This window comes from Epinephelus fuscoguttatus, linkage group LG11 (assembly GCF_011397635.1).
Source record: "Epinephelus fuscoguttatus linkage group LG11, E.fuscoguttatus.final_Chr_v1".
Lineage (NCBI taxonomy): Eukaryota > Metazoa > Chordata > Actinopteri > Perciformes > Serranidae > Epinephelus > Epinephelus fuscoguttatus.
The window spans coordinates 1,361,709-1,385,737 of NC_064762.1; the positions used below are offsets into that span (position 1 = coordinate 1,361,709).

Here is a 24,029-nt window from a genome sequence, read left to right on the forward strand (position 1 = left end):
CATCCTCCTCTCCTGTTAAGAGGCAGGTGGTAAATGGTGTTTAAGGTGCATCAGCGCCCCTCCCCCGCCACGTGTGGTTTAACGTTTATGGAACGTTTGTTTTATTCTATAGAGGAAAATGATATGAAGATTACTATGTTTAAACGCCCAGCGCTGCTCCTCCGACTGTTTCCTCCAGCTCCTCCGACTGTTTCCTCCAGCAGACAGGAAGTCGTCTCAGACGTCAGGAAACAGCATCTGTCGCACTGTGAGGCAGAAACTGTAACTCTGATTGACGTGTCAGCTTTTCAGTTGCAGTGTGTTTGTTCCAGCCGGGAGGTGTTTGACAGTATTGATGAGTTAGTCTCCAGCAGCTCGCCGTCGTTATCTCGTCTGGCTGGTTTGGAAAGTGTTACAGAAAACCCCAAAATAACCCGCTCCTGCCAACAGAGCCTTTTTACACTCATCTTCTTCTCTTGCTTGTTTAATGTTGTTTTGTGTGAGTTCAGCTCGGCAGCTGGAGAGGTTTGAACGCTCCGACTTCTCCTTCCTCACCGCTCCTCATTATCGTATAGTGAGGAGTCGGCCTTGATCTGGGATCTGTGTCGGGGTTACTGGAGACGACTCGTCTTTGCCTTTGACTGGAGTTCTCCGGCTGCTTTGTGTCTGCAGTTTGTCGAGGAGTTTCTCCTCACTGCGTCGCTGCTAATTTTTCCTCCTCCGTGTTTTGTGCTGCAGCAGTTTGCTCTCAGTTTGCCGCTCCGAAGCTTCGGTGTGTTTTTGTGTTATTTCATGTCAGCTGTCAGAGAGACATCGGAGCAGATGTGAGACAACAGCGAGGAAACTTTAAAGTCAGTTGGTTGTTAAAATTCTTCCAGATTACTGGATTGTTTTTGGAGAATAACTCACAGGAACCTGGCAGGCAGAGAAATCTGACTTGTGTCCCTGATATTTAGTTGGATTTGGTTTTAATCAGGATTCAGGTTTCTCGTCTCCTCCCTGTCAGAGAGTTTCTCCTGATCAGAGTGGGAGCTCAGAGGACAGACCCAGTTGTACAGACTCCTGTGAGCTGTGACTCTGAGCTGATGGAGAACATGAGATTTGGTTTAAAGCAGCTTGACGTGAAATGATTTTGTCCCACATGCTGATCCTCTTGTTTCCTCATTATAGAAAGACTTTAATGAGCTTTAAGAAGAATCTGCACCTGTTTTATTGGAGCATGAATCGTTCCTGAAAATCAAACTGTGACCTGTTAATAAATGTTCAGTCTGAAGATGTTATGAATCAGATATTTAGAACTGGACTTGAGCAGAAAAGATGGCTGATGACTTGTTATCGTTACCGAGGTGTCTGATCTCTGCTGGACGGCCTGTCACAAAATAATAATCCAGAAACAATGGTGATAAACTGTATTATTTTCATTTTGAGACCATGTCACGTCACTAAATAGCATAATGATGTGAGTACACCCTTAAAGAGCTATGAACTATTAATTCATACGAAAATTCAGGCATTGAAATCTAAAAAAATAAAGATAACCTAAATGAATAACACATAAACAACCAAACAACACATAAACAACCAAACTGTGTCTTAGTGTTGGTTTCTCTCTGTTGATATAGCTCAGGCGCCTGAATCTGACAGTGTTCAGGAAAACGCTGCCGTTTGATCTGATGTCACGTTAGCTAAAATATTAGTGACATAAAGGCAATGGACGACAGAGAGCTGCAGGGATGATGTTAATTTGTAGTCTGACCCTGATGTTAGCGTCGCCCTGGTTCCCTCATCAAAAAGCCAGCGAAATTTTTGATGATTTAAGACGTTTAAAACTTGTTAAAAACACTTCGACTTTGAGACGAGGGAACAGGAATTGCTAACATGCTAATTGATTTACAGGTTTTAGGACTCATTCCTGGAGTGCTCCGTATCATACGACATATGGAAGTTACCTTGATAATATTTGCTGGTCTCATTAAGTCATAAATGTACTTATTATTATTAATGTAATTATTGTGACAGGTCCAGCTCGTGGTTACTTCCTGTCTGTATTAACCCGACTGTCCATCAGTTGCTAAATGCTAACGCTAACATCTGTGCATGAAAACAAAGCTTTAGAAGAAGAAAGATTTCTCTCTCTGTTATGTATTTTAAAGATTTGTGCTTCCTGACGTCCCCTCACCACATGGCTCTGTGTGTGTGTGTGTGTGTGTGTGTGTGTGTGTGTGTGTGGGTATGTTTTGTGTCTCAGTGTGTGTCCCAGCCCCCCACCCCGTCCCCCATGTCCCCCAGCTCAGCTAGTCTGTCCTCCTGTCACGGGGAGGACAGTGATAGCATTAGCAGCCCCGCCTGGTCCAAGACGTCAACCAGCCCCGTAAGTGTCGCAGACTTCTCTGTGTTTTTATTTCTGAGGGCTCTACGGCGAGAAACCGTCAAGTCATTTTGACTTCTTCCCCCATAGAGCCCCACTTCCTGCTGCCGATGAACCTCGTATCTCCAGATTCTGTCACAGAATCATTTTTTATTTTCGTCTCCTGAATGCACTGTTATAAATAAAACCAAGGAGTTAATGTTGAAATCAACACGTTAAAGTTTCCTCAGCTTTTTTTTTTTTAATTTTACAGAAGTGTGACTTTTTGGAGATACGAGGTTTTCATTGGACAGAGCAGAGTTGTGTTTTCATCTGATGGTCAAAAGCTGCTTTTCTTATTGTGACTGTTTTTACACAGTGATGTGATTTTCTACATGTTTACTGAAACTTTCTCATTAAAAACAGCAAAAACTCTTAAATTTAAAAACCTCTCAGATAAAAAGCGTCGCCAACTTTTAGATCAGAGTCATCAGCGTTGTGAAAGGTTATCAGAGCTCTGTCATAAAAGACTTCAATATTCTGCTTTCAGTAACGTCTTGAAGTGAAGTCTTCAGCAAATTTATCTTACTGTAATAACCAAATCCACAATCTGACACTGTCAGTGTGTCTCAGATCTCAGACTCCTGAACTTAACACTTCATATTTGGCATGCTCTAAGTGTGTTCACGCTGCATAGTACGGGAAAACACAGTGTACCACTGGTGTGCTCAAAACAGTCCAAATGTTGAGTGTGGAATGACGGACACTTCTCGCCCTCAAGGGTCACCATCTTTGTCACATAGCTGAAACTACGTGACAGAATTCTCAGCTTCTGACATGGCAGCTGGAGACAACATAGTTCCACATGTTTCTGCACTAAGGGCCCGTCCCAATACCCCCCTTGGCCCTACCCCTACATTTGCGTGTTCCTGTGAGGGGTAGTGGTGTCCCAATTCCTTTTTGCGTGTAGGGGTAGGGGGCATAACGAGGGATAGCGGGTATGAAACTAGCCCTTCAGAGCGAGGGATTTCAGATGCTGACTTGCCAGCGAGAGGTAGACGTCACCATGGCTACCACCGAGCAAGAGACGGGGAAAAAGTTTATACATAGCTAATGTTACCGTCGTCAGGTTGCTTGTTGGCTAGCTAGCTAGCTCGCACTATCTGGCCTCTGTCATCTGTCCTGTTCTGCAAATTTCTTGGACTTTTCACATTACGATAACACGCCAGCTAGTATAACTATGCTGCCTCGTAATGTTAGCTGGTTAGCTAGCTAGCAGAAGTCCCCTGTCGTCTGTCGTTCATCAAACGAAGCATGATGAATGCGGCAAACGCAATCAGTAGGATGAACTCAACTGGAGACTCCATTGTAGATGCCGGTTGGAAATGTAGATGGCTCGCAGCTTTCTGTTTAAAATAGTTACGTATGCGTGAATGTAACCGACGCGGTGACGTAGTGAGTGGTGTCCCAATTCCTAGGGAAAGATTTCTACTGTTTGTTGGGTCTGTACTGATTTGGTACCACCAATAGTAATATGAGTGCTAACATTAGCACTCACTAGCTAGCTAACTTGCTCTTAGATACGGTGGCACATTTTAATCAGCACTGACGTGGCATAAGTTTAGTTCATGTGTGGGCGGTCAGATGTTGGTGATAATGTTCCACCATCCGAGGCGGTTTTAAAACCGAGGCGGTTTTTAAAAAAGCTGTCATCACGTCCAGTTACTGCAAAATGAGAGTGTGTGATTTGAGACACTGCCCTGTGGAAATGAGTGCACCACGCAGGAAGTACGTAGTGAACTAACAGAAGGATGAGATTTGAGACTCATATCAGGTCTGATACCACGATGTCGATATGTGTTAACATGTTGCGCAGCCCTGGTGTTGGCCATGTGTCATGCTCTCTAGAGTCAAAGACAAAATGCATGGTCATGGGAACATCCAGGAAGACGCTGACAGCTGAAACAGCTGATCAGTTGGGAGTTAAATCTTTGCTACATTAGAACTTATAAGACAAAGGATGTTTCCTCATTTATCGCATCAACTCTTTTTTATTAAACAAACTTATAACCTGAAAATAAAAACTTGAGTCACGGTTTAAATCAGATTCTGATGTATATCTGCTGGTTTGGTCCATGTTGGCTGATCCGTGGTCATATTGTGCAGTCTGTCTCTGCTCTGATCTGTAACCTGGGAGCTGACGGTGGTCTCTGTGTCTCGGTCTCTGCAGAAACCCAATGTGGCCACCATGACCAACGAGAAGATCACCCGGCTGTACGAGATGGGCTCTGAGCCGGAGAGGAGGCTGTGGGTGGACCGCTACCTGACCTTCATGGACGAGAGGGGGACGCCCGTCCCAAACCTGCCCGCCGTCGGGAAGAAACCTCTGGACCTCTGCAGACTGTACATGGCGGTCAGAGAGATCGGAGGACTGGCCATGGTGAGACAACAACTCCTCTGGGTTTAACTCCTCACCTGCTCCAGTGTTTGTCTGAGAAACGTGTTTACTCTCCTCCTCCTCCTCCTCCTCCTCCTCCTCAGGTGAACAAGAACAAGAAGTGGAGGGAGTTGTCGTCCCTGTTGAACGTGGGGACGTCCAGCAGCTCGGCCAGCTCTCTGAAGAAGCAGTACATCCAGTACCTGTTCGCCTACGAGTGTAAGGTGGAGCGAGGGGAGGAGCCTCCACCTGAGGCCCTGGGCCCCACCGGAGACACCAAGAAACCTCTGTCCCTCCAGGCCAAGATCCAGCCCCCGTCCCCAGGTGAGCACTCACCTGTTCTCCTCCACACCTTCACCACCACCAGTGATGAACAACCCCGTCACCTGTGAGGTTTGAATCAGAGTTCTTCCTCGTGTGTACAGGTAGAAACATCAAGACAGGTGTCAGTGCTGTCTCCACAGGTACAGTGACCAGTGTCTGACAGTGGTCCCCACAAGTACTAAAAACAAGAAATGTGTAAAGATGGACCCATAACTACTAAAAATTGAAATGTGTGAGTTGGGACCCCAGAAGGGATTAAAACAATCATCTGGTGTCATTTTTTTAAATTAATTTAAGTTATTGATTTAAAGTTTGTCGTAAACACATTTTGTTCCACCGAAGTGACTTTGTCTAAACGTTGGCTCTCACACGTCACCAGAACATCGGTGGTCCCCACAGGTGACCAGTGTGTCTGACTGAATGTGACTGAAGATTAACATGAACCTCGTTACACAGTTCTGGTAATTTAACGAGTCGTCTGAATGAACACTTGAGTCATGTGACTTGGGTAATTTACATAAAAGTCACAGCGGCAGTTTGAGCAGGTCAGACCTGGAGCATCTCTGTAACATTACTGAGACGTCTTTGTAATGTTTCTGTAACATTATGGCGACTCGAGTCTGAACCGAGTGACTTCACATTAACATATGAACAATTATTAACGAGGAGGAGAAGGACGGTCATTCGTCTTTAAGTCTGCAACTGAAATTAAGTTTTAAAATCCAGCAGTGATGCAGCCTGTGAGAAAACTCGGTATCATTACGCTCAAATTCCATGCTGTTTTCTGGCACTGACATCACTTCCTGTGACAAACCTCGTTCAGTGTTGTGACTCTGTCTGTAAATCAGGTCTGAATGAAGCTGTGAGGAAGATTTAGATTTAACAGAACGACCGAGCCACGAATGTTCCAGATTCACAGTGTGAAAACACACACACACACACACACAGAGATTATGTAACAGAGGAGCAGAGTGAGTCGTCAGGCGGAGGAGGAGAGTGTGACGGTAAACACCAGTGACCTCAATCTGACCTAGTTTCCCACGATGCCTCTGTTTCTCCTCAGAGCTGATTAAACCTGTGTGAAATAAGTTCATGTAATTTAACCCTGTAAAGTCACAGTGACGACGTATTTGGTCAAAACTGAGTTCAGAGCAGAATTTTAATTTTGACACCTTCACGTATAAAAATAATTATACCATAGAAAAGATAAAATGAATGATCTGGAAAATTCAGTTGTTGCAGCACAAAGACAGAAATAAAAACAGATAACAGAGAGTCAAAGAAATAAGTCAGAGGTATCCACAGCTTAATAGAAGAGTAGAATAAGGAACTGTAGTGGAGCATGTGGAGACTAAAGCTAATAATCTAATTTAAGCTGTTGTTAGTCCCACAAAAATGGGCCCCACAAGTACTGACAAACACAGTCTGGTTTCTCCTGTTTGTTCAGGCCCGTCTGAATAACTGCACCGTGACGTCACATGATGACACGTAACCATCGATTTCAGCAGGTTTTCTGTCTGCTCTGTATCTCTGCAGCGAACTCGGGCTCCCTGCAGGGCCCCAACACCCCTCAGTCAAGCAGCAGCTCCCTGACCGAGGCCCCTGGAGACCTGAAGCCCCCGACCCCAGCCTCCACCCCGCACAGCCAGATGGGCCCCCACCCTGGAAACAGGTAGGGGCGGGGCTTAAAGCCTGAATTCAGTCAGGAGGTACTCACCAGCTCAGCAGCACAGATCACAAACTATTCAAATGTTGTATCAGCTTCTGTTGTCATTAAAATGCAGCTCAGAGTTTACCATTTGATGTTTGTTGGTTAAAACAGAATCTACAGGTTAATGTCAGATATGTCTTTTGTAAGAAAGTCACACGGACGCAGCCTTAATCTGGTGTGACAGAGAGCTGATGTCATCAACATAACATGTCACACCTGTGGGTAACTGCTGCTAACAGAGCAGGTATAGAGTCAACAGCAGAGGACCCATGATCGAACCCTGTGGTACACCACACCTAAAAGTAATACATGAGACACAGCACCTGCAGGGACAAAACAAGCATCATTTTTAAGGTAACGATATTTTGGACTAGAGATGTCCATCAATGTGTTGAGGGAATTTCTTATAATTTGTCAAGAACCCTCTTTCACATTGCCTCTTTATGGCGGGAATTTCATGCCGTCATGCCACCTTGATGTTTTTTATAAAAGGTTTGATCACAGATTGGGGGGACAAAGTTGTCTTGTGCTTAAGGCGGCATCAGAGGAAGTAACAGCGCCAGAATGAGGGACAGCCAGCAGGATGAGACCATGGATGGGACAGGTGTGACATTTTCATGTATTATGTGTGCGACCCACCGTGGGAGATCTAAAAAGCAGCTGTTAGCAGTTAGTGGCTAACTCAAAGAAGAAGAACAGCAGCTGTTAGCAGTTAGCAGCTAACTCAAACAGTGAGGTCCAGGAGCTTCTTACCCTCTGAGCAGAGGACGAGATAAGCTGCCATATAACAGGGACACTAAATGATTGTTATTGACATGTGATGTCATTGTTATTGTTTATAAAGAGCTGCTGACATTTATGTTACATGTCACACTAGAGGTCAACGCTGTTACGTTACATGTCACGCCTCTTTTGATTCTGTGATGTCATCATGCTGTCTGACATCACACACTGGAGCCACATGGTGATGCTGTTGTTTGGTTCTGTGTAAACATGTAAAGGAGGTGCAAAGACAGGACGTTGTGGCGGCTCTGCGGCGCCATCCATGTGTAAAAAGCACAAGGTGTTAACTCATGTTTCTGTGATGTCAATTTTAGTTTCAGACTCCAGAGAGAGAGAAACTTTTACTTAAAAAGGCCGTTAATATTCTGCTGTGGTTTCTGTCTCAGGAACATGGTCGGGGTGAGCGTCCAGGACCCGTTCTCTGAAGGCAGCGATCCAGCCTTCCACAGCAAGCGAGGCCCCGGCGGCGCCCCCTACCAGCAGGGCGGAGGCCCTACAGACCCCTCGATGAGGATGCAGTACGATGCCAACAAAGACCCGTACGGAGGACCGAGGAAAGGTGAGGAGCAGAGAGACACTGTAGAGAACTGCAGAATGTGACATCTGTGAGTCAGTACGATTATTTTATAGAAAACAAACCTTAGATTAATTAAAACACATGAAGCGTTCCACAGTGTTCATGTTAGATAGTTATTATCATCAGGTGCTGCTGCAGCGTTCTGGTCCTGACACAGTTCAAAGTGTGTGTGCTGTATTCAGATGCAGTCACTGTGCTCTGCTGCCCCCTGCTGGACAAACCCTCAGCTGGCTCTTAACACAGGGCTGTTAATAGCTCATGTTGCACACACGTTACATCACCACTGAGCAGTTTATAAAACCTCACTCAGTTTTTACATTTTCCTCCTCACAGACCATCAAAATAATTTACTTAAATAACACAGTGATAAAATAAATAACAAAAATAAATATTTATTGATGATTCAGTTTCCTTTTTTATTTTTCCTAAATGACGTGATGTGTCTTCACCTGTTCCTCTGCAGGTCCGGGGCCCGGCGAGGCCTTTGGTCCCAGTCAGATGCCCAGCGGTGCCATGCAGGACATGTACCCCCGTGGGCCGCCCTCTGGGCCCCTGACAGGGATGGGCCCCAGGCCCCAGTACCCCTATGGCCCCGGCTACGAACGGAGGTAAGATCCTGGTCAGAGCGTCCGAGGGCTCGCTGTGTTTGATCAGTTCTGTCGGTGTCTAAACATCATTCCTACGTCTGCGTGCTTCTGTAAATCATTGTAACATTTCTATTGATGTGTTCCTGGAACTCTGGTTCAGGTTTAGTTACTGAACAGAAACCGATGGAACATGCGATCCAGCTGTTTAAGGTGACGCGTACAGCACCATGTGTCTGTACAGTTCCTCCAGAATGAGTCCAGACGCCGACACACAGTTTAAACATGATATTTTATCAGCTGAGGGATTTTTGAGCTGCAATTGTGAAAAAAACAGAAAACTTTCAAATATTTTTTTGTGCTAAAAAATAAACATCTATAAAAAATGTAAAAAGTGTTTTTCTGTTCGTTCCCATAACGATCAATAATTCATGTTCGTGCTGATGAATTATACAAACAGCTTGTTTGTGTCTGAATTGAAACAAATATTTGCAACTGATTCAAAGACTCAACTTCCTGTCGTCTCTTCTGTCTCGCAGGCCAGATCACGTGATGGGACCAGACGCAGCCATGGCGCCACCTGGAGGTCAGAACAGTATGGGTCCATCTGGAAACGAGTCGAGCATGTACCCCGCCAACAGATACCCCCACCAGAGGTGAGAGGACACCTCGTCTTTTGTCAGAGTGTATTTTACGTTTTGTCTCGACGCTGTGTGTCAATGATTTGTCCTCGCTGTCTTCAGACACGGACACGACGGTTACGGGCAGCAGTATCCTCACGGCATGGCCTACACTTCCCATCAGCCCCTGTACCCTCAGCAGCAGGTGAGCTCTCTGATACAGAATAAACTTCACAGGGTTTCTCACACATTCTTTTATTTGTGGCGCCCACCACGACAACAGCGTCCTCCGCTATTGTTGGAGCTGAGCAGCGACGTCATGAAGGAACCTGATGAACCTGTGTGAGCTCGTCTTTTCCCTCCGCTCTGTCTTGCAGGGTTACAAGCGTGCGATGGAGGGGATTTACCCCCCGGCGAAGCGTCATGAAGGCGAGGCGTTCACGGTGCAGCAGTTTGGCTCCCAGCAGCCCGACATGTTCGGCCCCTACAGTGGAGGAGGCGGTGGGAGCTACATGGGCCCCGAGCGGCGGCCGGTGCAGGGCCAGTACCCGTACCCATACGCCCGGGACCGGCAGGGCCCCCCACAGCACGGCATGATGGGCTCAGGACCACCGGCGGTGTCCGGGGGCCCCGGGGAGGGGCCGCAGCCCAACATGTGGCACCCCAGGACAGACATGGGCTACACGTACAGCCGGCAGGGCCAGGGGCCCCCCTACCCCGGCATGGGCCGAGGAGACGACCAGGAGGGCCGGGCCCCCCAGGACAGCCAGTGGCCCCCCAGTCATCCAGGACAACGCCAGCCCCCATTCCCCCCACACTCCTCCTCCTCCTCCCCCTCCATGCCCCCCCTGCCCTCCAGACAGCCCCCCTCTTCCTTCCAGGCCACGCCCACCGTCCCTAACCACGTGACCCGCTCTCACAGCCCCTCCTCCTTCCCCCGGCCTCTGGGGGGCTCCCTGTCCCCCAACAGCGCCCCCTACCTGCCCTCCATGAAGAAGCCGGGGCCCCCACCCACACAGGGCCTCCCCATCATCCACAGAGAGGTCAGCTTCCCCCCCAGCTCTGTGGAGGCCACGCCTCCTAAACTGAAGCCACGACGCCGGCTCACCTCCAAGGACACAGGTGAGACAACACACACACACACACACACACACTGAGACTCCATCCACACACACAAGTGTCATCTCGTCCACGCTTAAATGACTGAAAACACACATCACATGACCGTTCGCGCTTGTGGGGCATCGCAGTAAACATGAAGTAGATTGTCGACTCTACAGTTTGTTGTTCAGTCGCAGGAAACACCGCAGAGAAGTCAGACCAGAGATTTCTCTGCTCGGACAGACGAGGCGGTGAAACTGTTCATGAAAGGAGGCACCAGTTCTTCCATCATCACCCAGAACTATCGCTCCACGTTGTGCTGATGGTGTCGCTCGACACGGAAGTAGTGCGTGTAGCATGGAGGCAGTAGAAACATTTTAAAATGCAGAATTTAACCACACAGCAGCTGCCAGGTCAGCATCGCCTGGAACTTGTCCTCCATGTTGAATTAACCGTCAGTCATCACAGCTGTTTGTTTCCTTCTGGGAAAGGGTCACATGATCGGGCCTGACCAATCAGGGAAGGACACGTGTTGGTCGATGAGACCTCATCAGGAAGTGAACGTGCGTGCATCATCGTTTTCAAAGTCTGTTTCCTCCCGTTCAGACTAAAGAGCAGCCGTAACACAGGGTCAGCAGCGTTTAAAGGTCTCAGTGTCAGAGGTTCCAAAATGTTCGAGGGCGTGGACGATGCAGCCAAGACAAATTCCACACCTCTGACATCACACTGACATCGACACTTCCTGCGGTCACATAACAAACCAACATCACGTCTCTCTGTGACTCTGACGTTCTCTGATCGATTTCGTCCAATCAGGAACCCCAGAGGCGTGGCGGGTGATGATGTCACTGAAGTCGGGCCTGTTGGCAGAGAGCAGCTGGGCTCTGGACACCATCAATATCCTGCTGTATGACGACAGCACGGTGGGCTCCTTCAGCCTCACACAGGTCAGACACACACACACACACACGTTGATGTTTATTATTTATTTACATGTAACATTTTAATAAAGTGTAGAAGAAGAATTATCACCTCACAGTTTAATGCAAATGTAAAGCTGCAGTTAATACATTATAATGACTCAGCTGTCGTCCTCCTCTCCCCCTCCTGTCCTTCTGTCCTCCTCCTGTCCTCCACCTGTCTCCTGTCCTCTTCCTCCTCTCCCCCTCCTGTCCTCCTGCAGCTGCCTGGTTTCCTGGAGCTCATCGTGGAGTTTTACCGCCGCTGCCTCATCCAGATCTTCGGGATCCTGGAGGAGTACGAGGTGGGAACTGAGGGCCAGAGGACCCTGCTGGGACCCCTGCCTGACCCCCCTGAGGAGCAGCAGGAGGTGCTGAGGGAGCCACCAGCTGACGGCCCATCAGCCGAGGAGCTGAGGACACCGAGGAGGCTGATCGAGGAGATGGAGGAGAGGATGGAGGTGCTGCTCACAGCTGCTCCTGACACAGAGGAGGAGGTGAAAGACAGCGAACCTGTCGTCAAAGAGGAGGCGGAGGTTGTGAAGGAGGAGCACCAGGAGCAGGCAGAGCCCCGCCCCCTGCAGGCAAGCAAGTACGACAAGCTGCCAATCAAGGTGGAGGAGGAGGGCAAGGAGTGGGAGGAGGTGGAGGAGCGCTGGGCCGAGCTCCGCCGACCCAACGGCTTCATCAGCGGCCTCCTGCACTGGAAGGCCGGAGGAGGAGACTCCACCGCTCACATTCAGACAGGGGAGAGGGACGGGAGGAGGGGAGGAGACGAGGGGAGGAGACAGGAGACAGGGGGAGGAGGTGACAGGCAGGAGGAGGTGGAGGAGAGGAGCCCACCAGCCGGAGAGGAGACGCCACCTGAAAGCCAAGAAGGTAAAGACTTCGAGGAGGAGGAGGAGGAGAACTTTGTGACACATGATTTATTTTTATTGATTATTGATTTGATCAGCCTCCATCTTGTTTCTAATCATCTGCTGATCAGTAGAAAATGTGTTGTAGTTCAGGTGTTTGACCAGCAGGGGGCTCTGTCTCTGCTCCACTCTTCATTTCAACTCACCTTCAGCTCTTCTTCTTCTGTCTGTGACGTCTCTGTGTCTCCTCTCCAGGCGTCCTGTTGGAGGTCAGAGGTCAGAGGTCGCCGGTGGCCCAGAGTCCCCTCAGTCAGCTGGAGGATGAGCCTCGCTGCTGGGACGAGGCTCCTCTGTCCACCGCCGAGTCGTGGCAGGACTCTTTGGCTAAACGCTGCGTCTGCATCTCCAACATCGTGCGCGGCCTCTCCTTCGTCCCCGGCAACGACGCCGACATGTCGCGGCACCCGGGCCTGTTGCTGATCCTGGGCCGGCTGGTGCTGCTGCACCACCACCACCCGCGCAGGAAACGGACGCCGCCCAGCTACCAGCGGGAGGAGGAGCAAGGGCTGGCCTGCAGCCGGGACGAGTGGTGGTGGGACTGCCTGGCGGCGCTCAGGGAGAACACGCTGGTGACGCTGGCCAACATGTCGGGCCAGCTGGACCTGTCGCAGTACCCCGAGAGCATCTGCCTGCCCATCCTGGACGGGCTGCTGCACTGGATGGTGTGCCCGTCCGCCGAGGCCCAGGACCCGTTCTCCGCGGCGGGCGGCGGCTCCTCGCTCACGCCTCAGAGACTGGTGCTGGAGTGTCTGTGCAAGCTGAGCATCCAGGACTGCAACGTGGACCTGCTGCTCGCCACGCCGCCCTTCAGCCGCCAGCAGAAGCTCTACGCCACGCTGATGCGCCTGGTGGGCGAGAGGAAGAGCCAGGTGTGTCGGGAGATGGCGGTGGCCGTGCTGTCCCACCTGGCGCAGGGTGACCCGACGGCGGCACGTTCCATCGCCCTGCAGAAGGGCAGCGTGGGAACTCTGATCGGCTTCCTGGAGGACAGTGTGGCGGTGGCTCAGTACCAGCAGAGCTCGCACAGCATGCTGCACGCCGCCGCGCCGCCGGAGCCACCCAGCGTCAACATGATGTGCCGTGCCGCCAAAGCACTGCTGGCCATGGCGAAGGTGGAGGAGAACCGGTCGGAGTTTGTTCTGTACGAGAGCCGGCTGCTGGACATCTCGCTGTCGGCCGCCCTCAACACCTCGGTGGCGGCCATCATGTGTGAAGTACTGTTTAAAATCGGCCGCTCGTGACACGAACACCGGCACGGAGCGCGCTCAGTGTGACGGACTGGCTCCTATTATATTTTTATTTAAAGAACAGAACAGAAATGTTTTTACATACAAATGAATATATATAGAATATTTACGGCTCCTCGCTCCATCTGCAAAATGTTTATTTGGGATTTTTAAGTAATTTTAATACAAAAATATTTAATACTTGTATTTTTAATTTTTTATTCTTTTGTCAGTTTGTTGTTTTGTTTTAACCAAAGTGTGGCGGCGGACGACGCTCGGGTTCTGTGGACGTTTGTTTCTGTTTCCTGGGGGCGGGGCTAGTTAGATGTTTGGGGGCGGGGTCAGATTTATTTAAATAGTGACACATGTTGTAGATAAGCGTCTGTCGTCATGACGCAGGAAACAATGATGTTCAGTCGCGTCTTTGTTTTGGTGCAATAGGTTTGTTTTTGGGCGTTTCTTACTTTAATGTGAATTATTTGACCATCTGCAGTTCGACCATCAGTATTTTGCCGACAACAGTATCAAAGTCACTTTCTGTTTTAGAAGAACTTTTAATGTCCTCCAACAAATCTCCCATCATCCCTCTGTAAATAGACGATGTACATTTGAGCTCCAGCAGGTGGCGCCATCATTTATAATCAGCTGAAGGTTCAGTTTGTCCCAGCAGGCCAAGACTTCTCTCAGTCCAGGACGTGTTTGGGGGGAGGGGGGGGGGGTGATCTGGGAGGGTGTGTTTGATTTGAGAGACTGTATGTACAGGAGGTGGAGGGGCGGGCGGGTCTGTACTCATCATGTTGCTAACTGACACAGAAACCGTTATAACAAATGTAAAGAGATAAAAAAAAAAAAGAGAGCAGAGCGTCTCCTGTTTGACAGACGTTGTTTCTTCAGATCTTTATATGTTCCACAACCACAATAAACGTACATGAACTCTGGTTGAGCACTGAACGCAGCTCTGGGCTGGTTTTGTGAACAGGTCTGCCAACGTGCAGCCTGTGAGGCGTTCAGGGTCTCAATGTTTAATGTGTGTTTGTTTTCTGTCCCTCAGCTGCTGTTTGTCTCCACAGAGCTCACCTGTCTCACCTGTCTGTGATCGACAACACTCCTCCTGGTAAACTAACCTGCCTCCTCTGCTTTCATTTCCTACATTTCCCAGAATGCGTTTTAACAACACAGCACAGAAAAACAGTTTTCTTTTCCAGCTGATTTTCAGTCTTTAAAATTTGAGACGTTCTTGAACGCATCACTCAGGACAGCGATAATGAACCAAATTTGGACGTTGAACAATAAAAACACGTTTATATTCAGAGGATGATTAAATAGAGTTAAAGTTCCTCCATGTAGCGTTCACTGACCCACCTGGACATCAGCCGAAACAGTGACGTGACGTGACACTAACCGTGTCTCACCGTTGTCATGTTGACAGAATGCTCGAACATAAATCACTGTCATATTTAGAACTCCTCCACGCGGAGGAGCTAAGTTACAGCTAGCTGGCTAACATTAGCTCAGGTGATAGGCCAGTAGAAAGCACTTTGTTTCATTATATCATTTATTGTTTGTCATAGCACATGAATTAGTGTCAGGGATCACGTCAGCTGGTGAAGTAATTTGGGAGCCAACTGACGTGTCCACTCAGGTTGTATTTTGCTTGTGACAACATAAGCAAGCAAGCTAAGTTAGCTAAGCTAGCTGTAACTGAGCTACGCTGCATTGATCTGGTGTTTGTTGCTTCATAATGTCGGCTGATAAAATAATTTGCAAACAGCTAATTTACAGATCAGCTCTGGAGTCTGGATGAATTAAATGATGTTAATTACTCAACAGTATTTAGCTACATTAGCTCTGACCACATTAAGATGCAAGTGAACGTTAGCTAACATTAGCCAACTGAAACAACATCACAACATATTTAACATGTCAGTGCTTCCTCCAACGTCAGGGCTTTTTTTTTAGCAGCAGGAGGAACTGAAGCGATGTGCAACACTGAATTTGACAGATTTATTGTTTCAGACCACAATTGAGACAAAAATGATCTCAGCTACGTGTTTAAATGTAACAGCAGCAACAGAAAGTCTGCTTTACATAGAAGGATCCACAGGCTGCACATCCTGTGGGGACACATTTTGTGCCCACAAGATTTAAAAAAAAAAAAAAAAAACGTTGTGGGCTCCGTGCGGTCCTGACGAAGGCAAACTAAAACTACTGTGTGACTTCCACTGTTTCTCAAATCACACTCTGAACTGCAAATGAACGGTGGAGTGTCATCGCTAACATTTGACTGCTGTCTCTGCACACACATAAAACAAACTTACTCTACAACGTCAATGCTGACTGAAATTTTCTGCCATAGCTAGGAGAAAGTTAACAAGCTAGTAGATTCTAATTTTAGTTAGCAAGCTAACGGTAGCCTCCGCTACCTCATAAAGATGGCGACTGTTGAGGATGAGGCGTGTCCGTCATTCCACACTCAAATTTTGGATTGTTTTGAGTGCGTCAGTGATGCACTGCATTTCTCCGTAGTGTTCAGTGTGAACGCTCTCAAAATGTGTTTAGCTCAGAAGAACGAGACCTGAGACACTGTACGTCTCTGAAAACTAAACTTTGCTGAAAACCTTTGACTTTGTAAAAGTCAAAACTAAAATAAAATAAAAACTAACTGAACTTTTAAACTGTACTAACCTTAGTAACTGAGTACATGTGCTTTGTTTCTTTCTGCTACCGCACGTCTTACTGTGACACTGAGCACTTAGCAACAGTTAGCGTGTTAGCTGTGACAGCACAGCTAATCTTAGCATGCTAACAGTTTTGTTAACATGTAAATTGTGAAGTATTTCAAGTCTTTCCAGCTGTGGCTGCTGAAACAAGAATCACTGCTGTAAAATATACAAAAACTGAACCGCTGAGTTTTTACATTTTATTTTAACTCCACCGTCCAGGACGTCCTGCCGACAGAGTCAAGTGATGCGAAAACAGGAAGAGCTTCACGAATTCACCTTCGGTCAAACATCAACAGGCTGAAAAATCTGCCTCCATAGTGTCATCGTGACCTCTGACCTTTATGAAACTGGACCGATGTCTCGAATCCGATCAGACAGGATCAGACTTATTCTCAGTTCTGCTGCTCTTAAATTAATGTCTCATTTATTTCTTCACACAAAGTTCATAAATAAAACAAACCAAGACACAAAATCAAACGCACGTCTTTACAAATATACACGACCATCTTCACCCAGGAGGGCTGCTGGGAACCAGACTGGGAACCAGACTGGGAACCAGACTGGGAACAAACTGGTCCGGAGGATTCTCCGGTCTCTGCTCAGTCTCTTTAGGAACACGTCAGCGATTGTTTCAGTCTCTGTGTCCACTCGCTGATTCGTCCTCCAGCTGCAGGTCACTTTGACTTGAAGACCGAGTCCCAGTCCAGAGGTTCAGGTCCAGCTGCAGCCTCGGGGGTCTTTGGGATGGACGGGAAGAAGGACTGCATCTTCTGTCTGAACTCTGACAACTGAAGGAAGACGAAGGTCAGAAACAGAAACCTGACGACGGTTCTCGTGAAACAGTGACAAACTGATCATAACAAATTATTAATTCTTCTGTTTAAAATCTAAATGTATTGTTTTGTTCTTCATCCGTCAACACGGTGGACAAAAACACAATCTGTTGTTAACACTAAAATCATAACGTGATGTTTGACTTTTAATAACAAACAGTTTATTCAGTGTTTGATGATTCATGAACAGACTTCAGGTTTTAGCTGCAAAACAATAACAATGAAAATATATAAATTATATTATTGTTTATATTTTTGTTGCTGAGCTGAGTGACGGGTTTTTTGTGATTTGGGTGAACTGGTCCTTTAGAGCCTTTATGTCCATCTCAGGTCGTTCAGTGCGACACTGTCAGAGCTGTAGTTTTCTCTCCGAACATTTTAGGTTCAATAACAAAATTTGACGACTTGAAATATTTCAACTTTCTGACTTTTTCCTCAAAATTATTTCAGTGAAGTTTCTCCTTGTTTGACTTTTCTACTTTTTCTTTTTCTTGAAACATTTCAATTATGTTTCAGCAAAGCTGCTAAATGTTCTGACGTTCACAGAATATTTAAAGTGTATTCTCAAAATGTACCTTTTTTTAAAAAAAAAAATGGTTTGGCCATTTTTCTGTCTAAGTACTTCAAATTTATTCAAGAAGTATTTCATTTAAGCAACAAATTATTTTCTAATTTTTCTAACAATATTTTTGAAAATCTACATTTTTCTCAAAATACTACTTTATTCTCAATTTTACTTTTCCCCCCAAAACTTTAGTTTTTACAGTTGTTTTTTGCAGTGTCTGTTTCACTCTAGAATTTTTTTATTTGATCTCCCAGTTATGTTTTCTTGAAACATTTCAACATTATTTAGATATTCACCCAATATTTCCAAATATTTTTGAAAATATTTTTGAAAATTTACATTTAAAAAAATATCACCTTTGTCTCAGAATTAAACCTTTTTTAATTATTAAATTATATTCCAGCAATTTAACAGCTGTAAAATGTGAATATATGGCGCCAGTTCACCTGTAGAGTAACGTGTGTTGTTTATATGTAACATGTAGCTGCAGGTACGTACGCTGTGAACGCCGAGGACTTTCCACACTGTGAAACTGAGCAGGCCGACTCCACACCAGGCGTACAGAGAGCCCCACCCCAGAGCTCTGAGGGCCAGAGACGCTCCGCTCTCGGGGGCCGCCGCCGTCCCTGCAACTCCCTGAGGAGGAACCGCAGCGTCAGACACCAGAGTCAGAAACATAGAAGATAGAAGTAAATAGCTCACAAAACTTTATTGTCCAAACTGTGAACTGTTGACCCGAAACACCCGTCCACCTCCCCCTCCCCCGCCACATCGCTCCGAGTTTGATCTGAGTCCACATTTTTTTAAACTGGTCTCGTCCTCTGAAGGTCGCCAACAAAGACGAGTCTGTGACAGAAATAGACTCCGGGAACAAGCGCTCGATTGTTTCTCCACACTAACTTTATCTTTGTGCGTCATGTTTAATCAGATCCTGTGAGCGGCCAATCAGCACGCAGTTCCAGTTAACAGGACCAGTTTAAAGGCAGCGTTGTGACAGACTGAGATTACATGGAAAGTTTCAGGTCGACCTTTGGTGGAATGTGTGGAGACGCTGTCCTGACGTCTGAGGAGAGACACCAGACATCATGTTCTTAATTCTGCTCGTTTGTTTCCACCCTGATGACATCACCAGAAACTAATCAGATTAGAAACCAGATAAAAACAAGACAAACTGAATCACACGTCTTCCGCTGCGTCAACAACGGCGTCTCTGTCATGTGAACAAGCGGCTCCTTCTTGTTTCGTGTTCACGTCACGTAGAGCAGAAATATCTGGAACTTTTAGGTGTTTTCAGAGTCTGACCCGTCTGAGTCACGACTCTGAGGACGAGTGCGGTTTTTACCACAGGACCAACTTCCTGTTGCTTTTTACTGTTTTCTGACATTTTAGAGACAGGCGAGAAAATAACTGCTTAGTTTACAGTGAGCTCACTGTAGCCCAGAGTTCTTGAACTGTGTCCGCTGATGCCAAATATCTGACGCTGCAGACTCTGGGATCGAACACTGACCCAGCTCAGTCTGTGATTTGGTCGAGGACGCCAACGAGTCACGTCTCTGCACACAGTAACATTCCCGTCACACAGGTGGGCGGAGCTTACCTTACTGAACCAGCCTGGGCTTTTCTTCTTGGCCAGCGCCAACGTGGATCCAAATCCTGCAATCATCCCCACTGACGCCACTGTGGTCAGAAACGCTGCACCTGCACACAGGAAGTGACACTTCACTGCTACAGTCCTACACGGCAGAGGGAAACTGTTTAATGTCTCTAACAAAGACGACAAAATAAATTACGATTCAGGAGAACAAACTTAACGTCTTCATCATTTTCCAGCAGTTTTAAAGTTTTAAAATGTCACAGCTCTTCTCAAAGTATTTTAACTGTATTCTTAAAATGTTACCGTTTATCAGCAGCTGCTTTTTAACTTTATTTTACAACATTTTCATTTAATTTCATTAATTTTCTGGGAATATTTTTTAAATTTTATGTTTTTCCACAAATATTTATTTATTTGTCAAACATTTTCAATCTTGTTCTTTAAAATTCATGAATTTAAATATTTTTTCAACAACAAAACTAACTTTTGAAACTTTTTTCCTCTAAATATTTCAACTTAATTCACAAACTTTTTCAAATTTCAGCAGCTGTATGAGTTTAAACTGAGGCTGCTTGTTGGACTGTAAGAGGCCGAACTGAACACTAGAACTTTGTATTTAAGCAAAACGTCAAAATTAATATTTTTGGCTTATCCTCTAGTTTGGTGTCACGACTTCCTGCATGTCTGAGCACAAGGAAAGCAGACCTCCTTCAGGAAGGAAGGAAGGAAGGAAGGAGAGGAACAACTGAAGGAGGAGAGATGGAGTTTGGAAAGTAGGAGAGAAGTGAAGGAAGGAAAACAGGATGAAGGTAAGGAAGGAGGAGAGACGTGTGTGGAGAAAGGAAAGGGGGAAGGAAACTAAGGAAGAAAGATGACGGAGGAAGGTTGCTTAAATTAAGAGGTAATGACGAGAAAGGCAAGAAAAAGAAGTAGAGAAAAAAGGGAGAGAAGAAGAGGAGGAAAACATGAAGAAAAACTGGATTGCAGATAGAGGGAAGGACAAAGGGATGCAGTAAGGAGACAAGGAGAGGAATGAATGAAAAAGGAAGCACAAGAAAGGGAGTGGAGGAGGGAGGAGAGAAAGATGGAGAAGGGAAAGGACGATCAGAAAAATAGGAGAGGAAGGAAGGAAGGTCACAAAAAAGAAAGTCGAGCCGCAAAGGAGGAAGCCTGGAGGAGAGGAGAGGAAAGGGAGAAGGAGGAGAAAAAACAGGAGAGAAGGAAGAAGGGATGGAAGGACAGAAAAAAGGACACTGAGTAATGAAGGAGAAGAAGAAGGAGGCAAGACACTGAAAAAATGAACAAGGAGAGAAGGAGGAGATACAAGTAAACAAAGGAGGCCTGGAGATGGAGGGAAGGATGAAGGGATATGGTAAGGAGACAAGGAGAAGAGTGAATGAGAAGAAAATAAGCAAAAGAGAGTGAAGGAAGAAGGAGAGAAAGATTGAGGGAGCAGAGGTGGAATAAAAGGAAAACGAGGAGGAGAAAACAGGTAGGGAAGATGGCAGAGGGAGGCCTGAGGAATTAAAAGAGGAGAGAAGGAAGGAAAGAAGGACAAACAAATGACACTGAATGAGAAGAAGAAGAAGAAGGAGGCGAAACACAGCGAGATGTTCCATGTCAGAACTCCAAAGGCCAAACTCCATTGTAATATCTGACAGTTAATTACGCGTTGCAAAGACAGCTAGCTCACAAAATAGAAAACGTTTACATATAAACTGTGGTCACCAGTGCTGCTGATGGAGGATTACCTTCAGCCGAATTAAACAGAAGGACTCAAACTTTCAAGAACAATATTTAATTGTAGTTTACGTTTTACGCGGAATCCTAAATAACCTCAAGAACCTTTAACTGTGTAAAATCTGAATGAAGTTTGGCGTCACGGTCTTTTAGCATCAGTGGAAAAAGGACGGTAACTCTGCCGGAGTGAACTACAAATTCATCTTTGGTCACATTTCGTATTAACAGGATGTTCAGGTCACTGAGTGACTGAGGAACCCTAAAGTCGTCTGATTTTTCAGTGGAGTTTGGTTTGAGAGCGTCGACATTGCTGTGACCTCAGATAGAGAAACAACAAACTGGAGTTAACAAGCTAACATGCTAACAGCTGTCTGACCTTTTAGCACCTGTAGTTTGACCTCTTCGTCACTTTCTGCTCCTTTAGACACGCGCACACTCATGTTTTCATCTTCAGCCACATTCACACTCATGTTTTCATCTTCAGCCACATTCACACTCATGTTTTCACCCGCTGCTGTCATGTTGCTTCAGTCCGTCTGCGGAAAGTGACCGGGTAGAAACAAACTAGCTCGGAACTCAAGAGCGCTGCTGCTGTTGTTTTAAAATCAGAAACTAATTTATATCAGAATAAAACTGTGATTTACAGATTTATATTTAACTCGTGTTTGTTTTGTTTTGTAGAAGATCCTTCTTTACTCTCACATTCAAGCATCAGTGTCAGTTTATTGTTCCGGTGACGGAGGGAAGGATCACAGAGACGGACCTCTCAATCAAAGATCTTCTATTACTGTAGAATTCAGGCTCTCTGAGGGAAACAATGAAGAGGTCTCACTCCGTGACTACAGAGAGACAACATGACTACAGAGACACACAACATGACTACAGAGAGACACAACATGACTACAGAGAGACACACACCATGACTACAGAGACACACAACATGACTACAGAGAGACACAACATGTCTACAGACACACACAACATGACTACAGAGAGACAACATGACTACAGAGAGACAACATGACTACAGACACACAACATGACTACAGAGAGACAACATGACTACAGAGAGACAACATGACTACAGACACACAACATGACTACAGAGACACACAACATGACTACAGACACACAACATGACTACAGAGACACACAACATGACTACAGAGACACACAACATGACTACAGACACACAACATGACTACAGAGACACACAACATAACTACAGAGAGACACAACATGTCTACAGACACACAACATGTCTACAGAGACACACAACATGACTACAGAGAGACAACATGACTACAGAGAGACACAACATGTCTACAGAGACACACAACATGACTACAGAGACACACAACATGTCTACAGAGACACACAACATGACTACAGAGACACAACATGTCTACAGAGACACACATGACTACAGAGACACAACATGTCTACAGAGACACAATATGACTACAGAAAGACAACATGACTACAGAGACACACAACATGTCTACAGAGACACAACAATACTACAGAGAGACAACATGACTACAGAGACACACATGACTACAGAGACACAACATGTCTACAGAGACACAACATGACTACAGAGACACACAAAATGACTACAGAGACACACAATATGACTACAGAGAGACACACAACATGTCTACAGAGACACACAATATGACTACAGAGACACAACATGACTACAGAGAGACACAACATGACTACAGAGACACAACATGACTACAGAGAGACACAACATGACTACAGAGACACAACATGACTACAGAGAGACACAACATGACTACAGAGACACAACATGTCTACAGAGAGACACAACATGACTACAGAGACACAACATGACTACAGAGACACAACATGACTACAGAGAGACACAACATGACTACAGAGACACAACATGTCTACAGAGAGACACAACATGACTACAGAGACACAACATGACTACAGAGACACACAAAATGACTACAGAGACACACAATATGACTACAGAGAGACACACAACATGTCTACAGAGACACACAATATGACTACAGAGACACAACATGACTACAGAGACACACAACATGACTACAGAGACACACAATATGACCACAGAGACACACAACATGTCTACAGAGACACACAATATGACTACAGAGACACAACATGACTACAGAGACACACAACATGACTACAGAGACACACAATATGACTACAGAGACACAACATGACTACAGAGACACACAACATGACTACAGAGACACACAATATGACTACAGAGACACACAACATGACTACAGAGACACACAACATGTCTACAGAGACACACAATATGACTACAGAGACACACAATATGACCACAGAGACACACAACATGTCTACAGAGACACACAATATGACTACAGAGACACAACATGACTACAGAGACACAACATGTCTACAGAGACACAATATGACTACAGAAAGACAACATGACTACAGAGAGACAACATGACTACAGAGAGACACAACATGACTACAGAGACACACAACATGACTACAGAGACACACAACATGACTACAGAGACACAACATGACTACAGAGACACACAACATTACTACAGAGACACACAATATGACTACAGAGACACACAACATGACTACAGAGAGACACAACATGACTACAGAGACACACAATATGACTACAGAGACACACAACATGACTACAGAGAGATGCGTTACAATAACAAAAAGCAGCAAAACCACCTCACACCAGTTACCTGATGATGATGATGACGTTGATGATGATGCAGTCTGAGGTATTGGTTTCATTATCATGATGACGTCAGGTGAGTATCTTTGCAGCTCTGTCGCCTCACTCTGAGTCAGTGTTTGTTTTCTGTGCAGAGTGAGTCGCGTGTTCAAGAGAGGATCTGTGCAGGCTGGGACTCGGAGCTCCAGCAGGTCTGCGGAGGATCAGGATGCTCTTCACGTCCTGCTCCTCTTCCTCACCGTCACAGACCCTCTGAACCC

The 24,029-nt window shown here is 46.1% G+C and overlaps 3 protein-coding genes across 6 annotated transcripts in view; 1 reads left to right on the top strand and 2 right to left on the bottom strand.

The window, feature by feature from the left end:
- arid1b (AT rich interactive domain 1B (SWI1-like)) overlaps positions 1 to 14,516 on the top strand; it is a 41,910-nt gene extending 27,394 nt beyond the window's left edge. For 2 of the 3 annotated variants that reach the window (XM_049589246.1, XM_049589243.1), the window contains 12 exons: positions 2,228 to 2,350; positions 4,557 to 4,766; positions 4,868 to 5,087; positions 6,624 to 6,759; positions 7,968 to 8,140; positions 8,622 to 8,766; positions 9,282 to 9,398; positions 9,486 to 9,567; positions 9,740 to 10,484; positions 11,280 to 11,410; positions 11,647 to 12,301; positions 12,535 to 14,516. In XM_049589246.1, the coding sequence (XP_049445203.1) occupies positions 2,228 to 2,350; positions 4,557 to 4,766; positions 4,868 to 5,087; positions 6,624 to 6,759; positions 7,968 to 8,140; positions 8,622 to 8,766; positions 9,282 to 9,398; positions 9,486 to 9,567; positions 9,740 to 10,484; positions 11,280 to 11,410; positions 11,647 to 12,301; positions 12,535 to 13,580 (3,783 nt within the window). In that variant the 3' untranslated portion in view covers positions 13,581 to 14,516. The remainder of the gene's footprint in view (positions 1 to 2,227; positions 2,351 to 4,556; positions 4,767 to 4,867; positions 5,088 to 6,623; positions 6,760 to 7,967; positions 8,141 to 8,621; positions 8,767 to 9,281; positions 9,399 to 9,485; positions 9,568 to 9,739; positions 10,485 to 11,279; positions 11,411 to 11,646; positions 12,302 to 12,534) is intronic. The other variant, XM_049589244.1, reaches the window with a different exon arrangement.
- LOC125896593 (NACHT, LRR and PYD domains-containing protein 12-like) overlaps positions 1 to 24,029 on the bottom strand; it is a 451,585-nt gene that overhangs the window by 347,211 nt on the left and 80,345 nt on the right. The gene's annotated exons all lie outside the window — the stretch shown is intronic.
- tmem242 (transmembrane protein 242) lies at positions 14,645 to 23,961 on the bottom strand. Of its 2 annotated transcripts, none has more exons than XM_049589327.1 (4): positions 23,777 to 23,961; positions 19,284 to 19,384; positions 18,185 to 18,322; positions 14,645 to 17,076 (listed from the first exon to the last, which is right to left on the bottom strand). In XM_049589327.1, the coding sequence occupies exons 1-4, from the start codon at positions 23,832 to 23,834 to the stop codon at positions 16,963 to 16,965; spliced, it is 411 nt and encodes a 136-aa protein (XP_049445284.1). In that variant the 5' UTR covers positions 23,835 to 23,961; the 3' UTR covers positions 14,645 to 16,962. The 2 variants fall into 2 exon arrangements, with proteins under 2 accessions (XP_049445284.1, XP_049445283.1); XM_049589326.1 differs by lacking the exon at positions 23,777 to 23,961 and adding an exon at positions 21,397 to 21,938.

Bases quoted from the DNA above. Each gene is read 5' to 3' on its own strand.
- tmem242 (XM_049589326.1), bottom strand. From the start codon at position 21,541: ATGACAGCAGCGGGTGAAAACATGAGTGTGAATGTGGCTGAAGATGAA. The intron at 19,385-21,396 runs GTCAGACAGCTG...TCCTGTGTGCAG, and splicing joins CAAACTACAGGTGCTAAAAG to GTGCAGCGTTTCTGACCACA. The intron at 18,323-19,283 runs GTAAGCTCCGCC...GTTCCTCCTCAG, and splicing joins GCCCAGGCTGGTTCAGTAAG to GGAGTTGCAGGGACGGCGGC.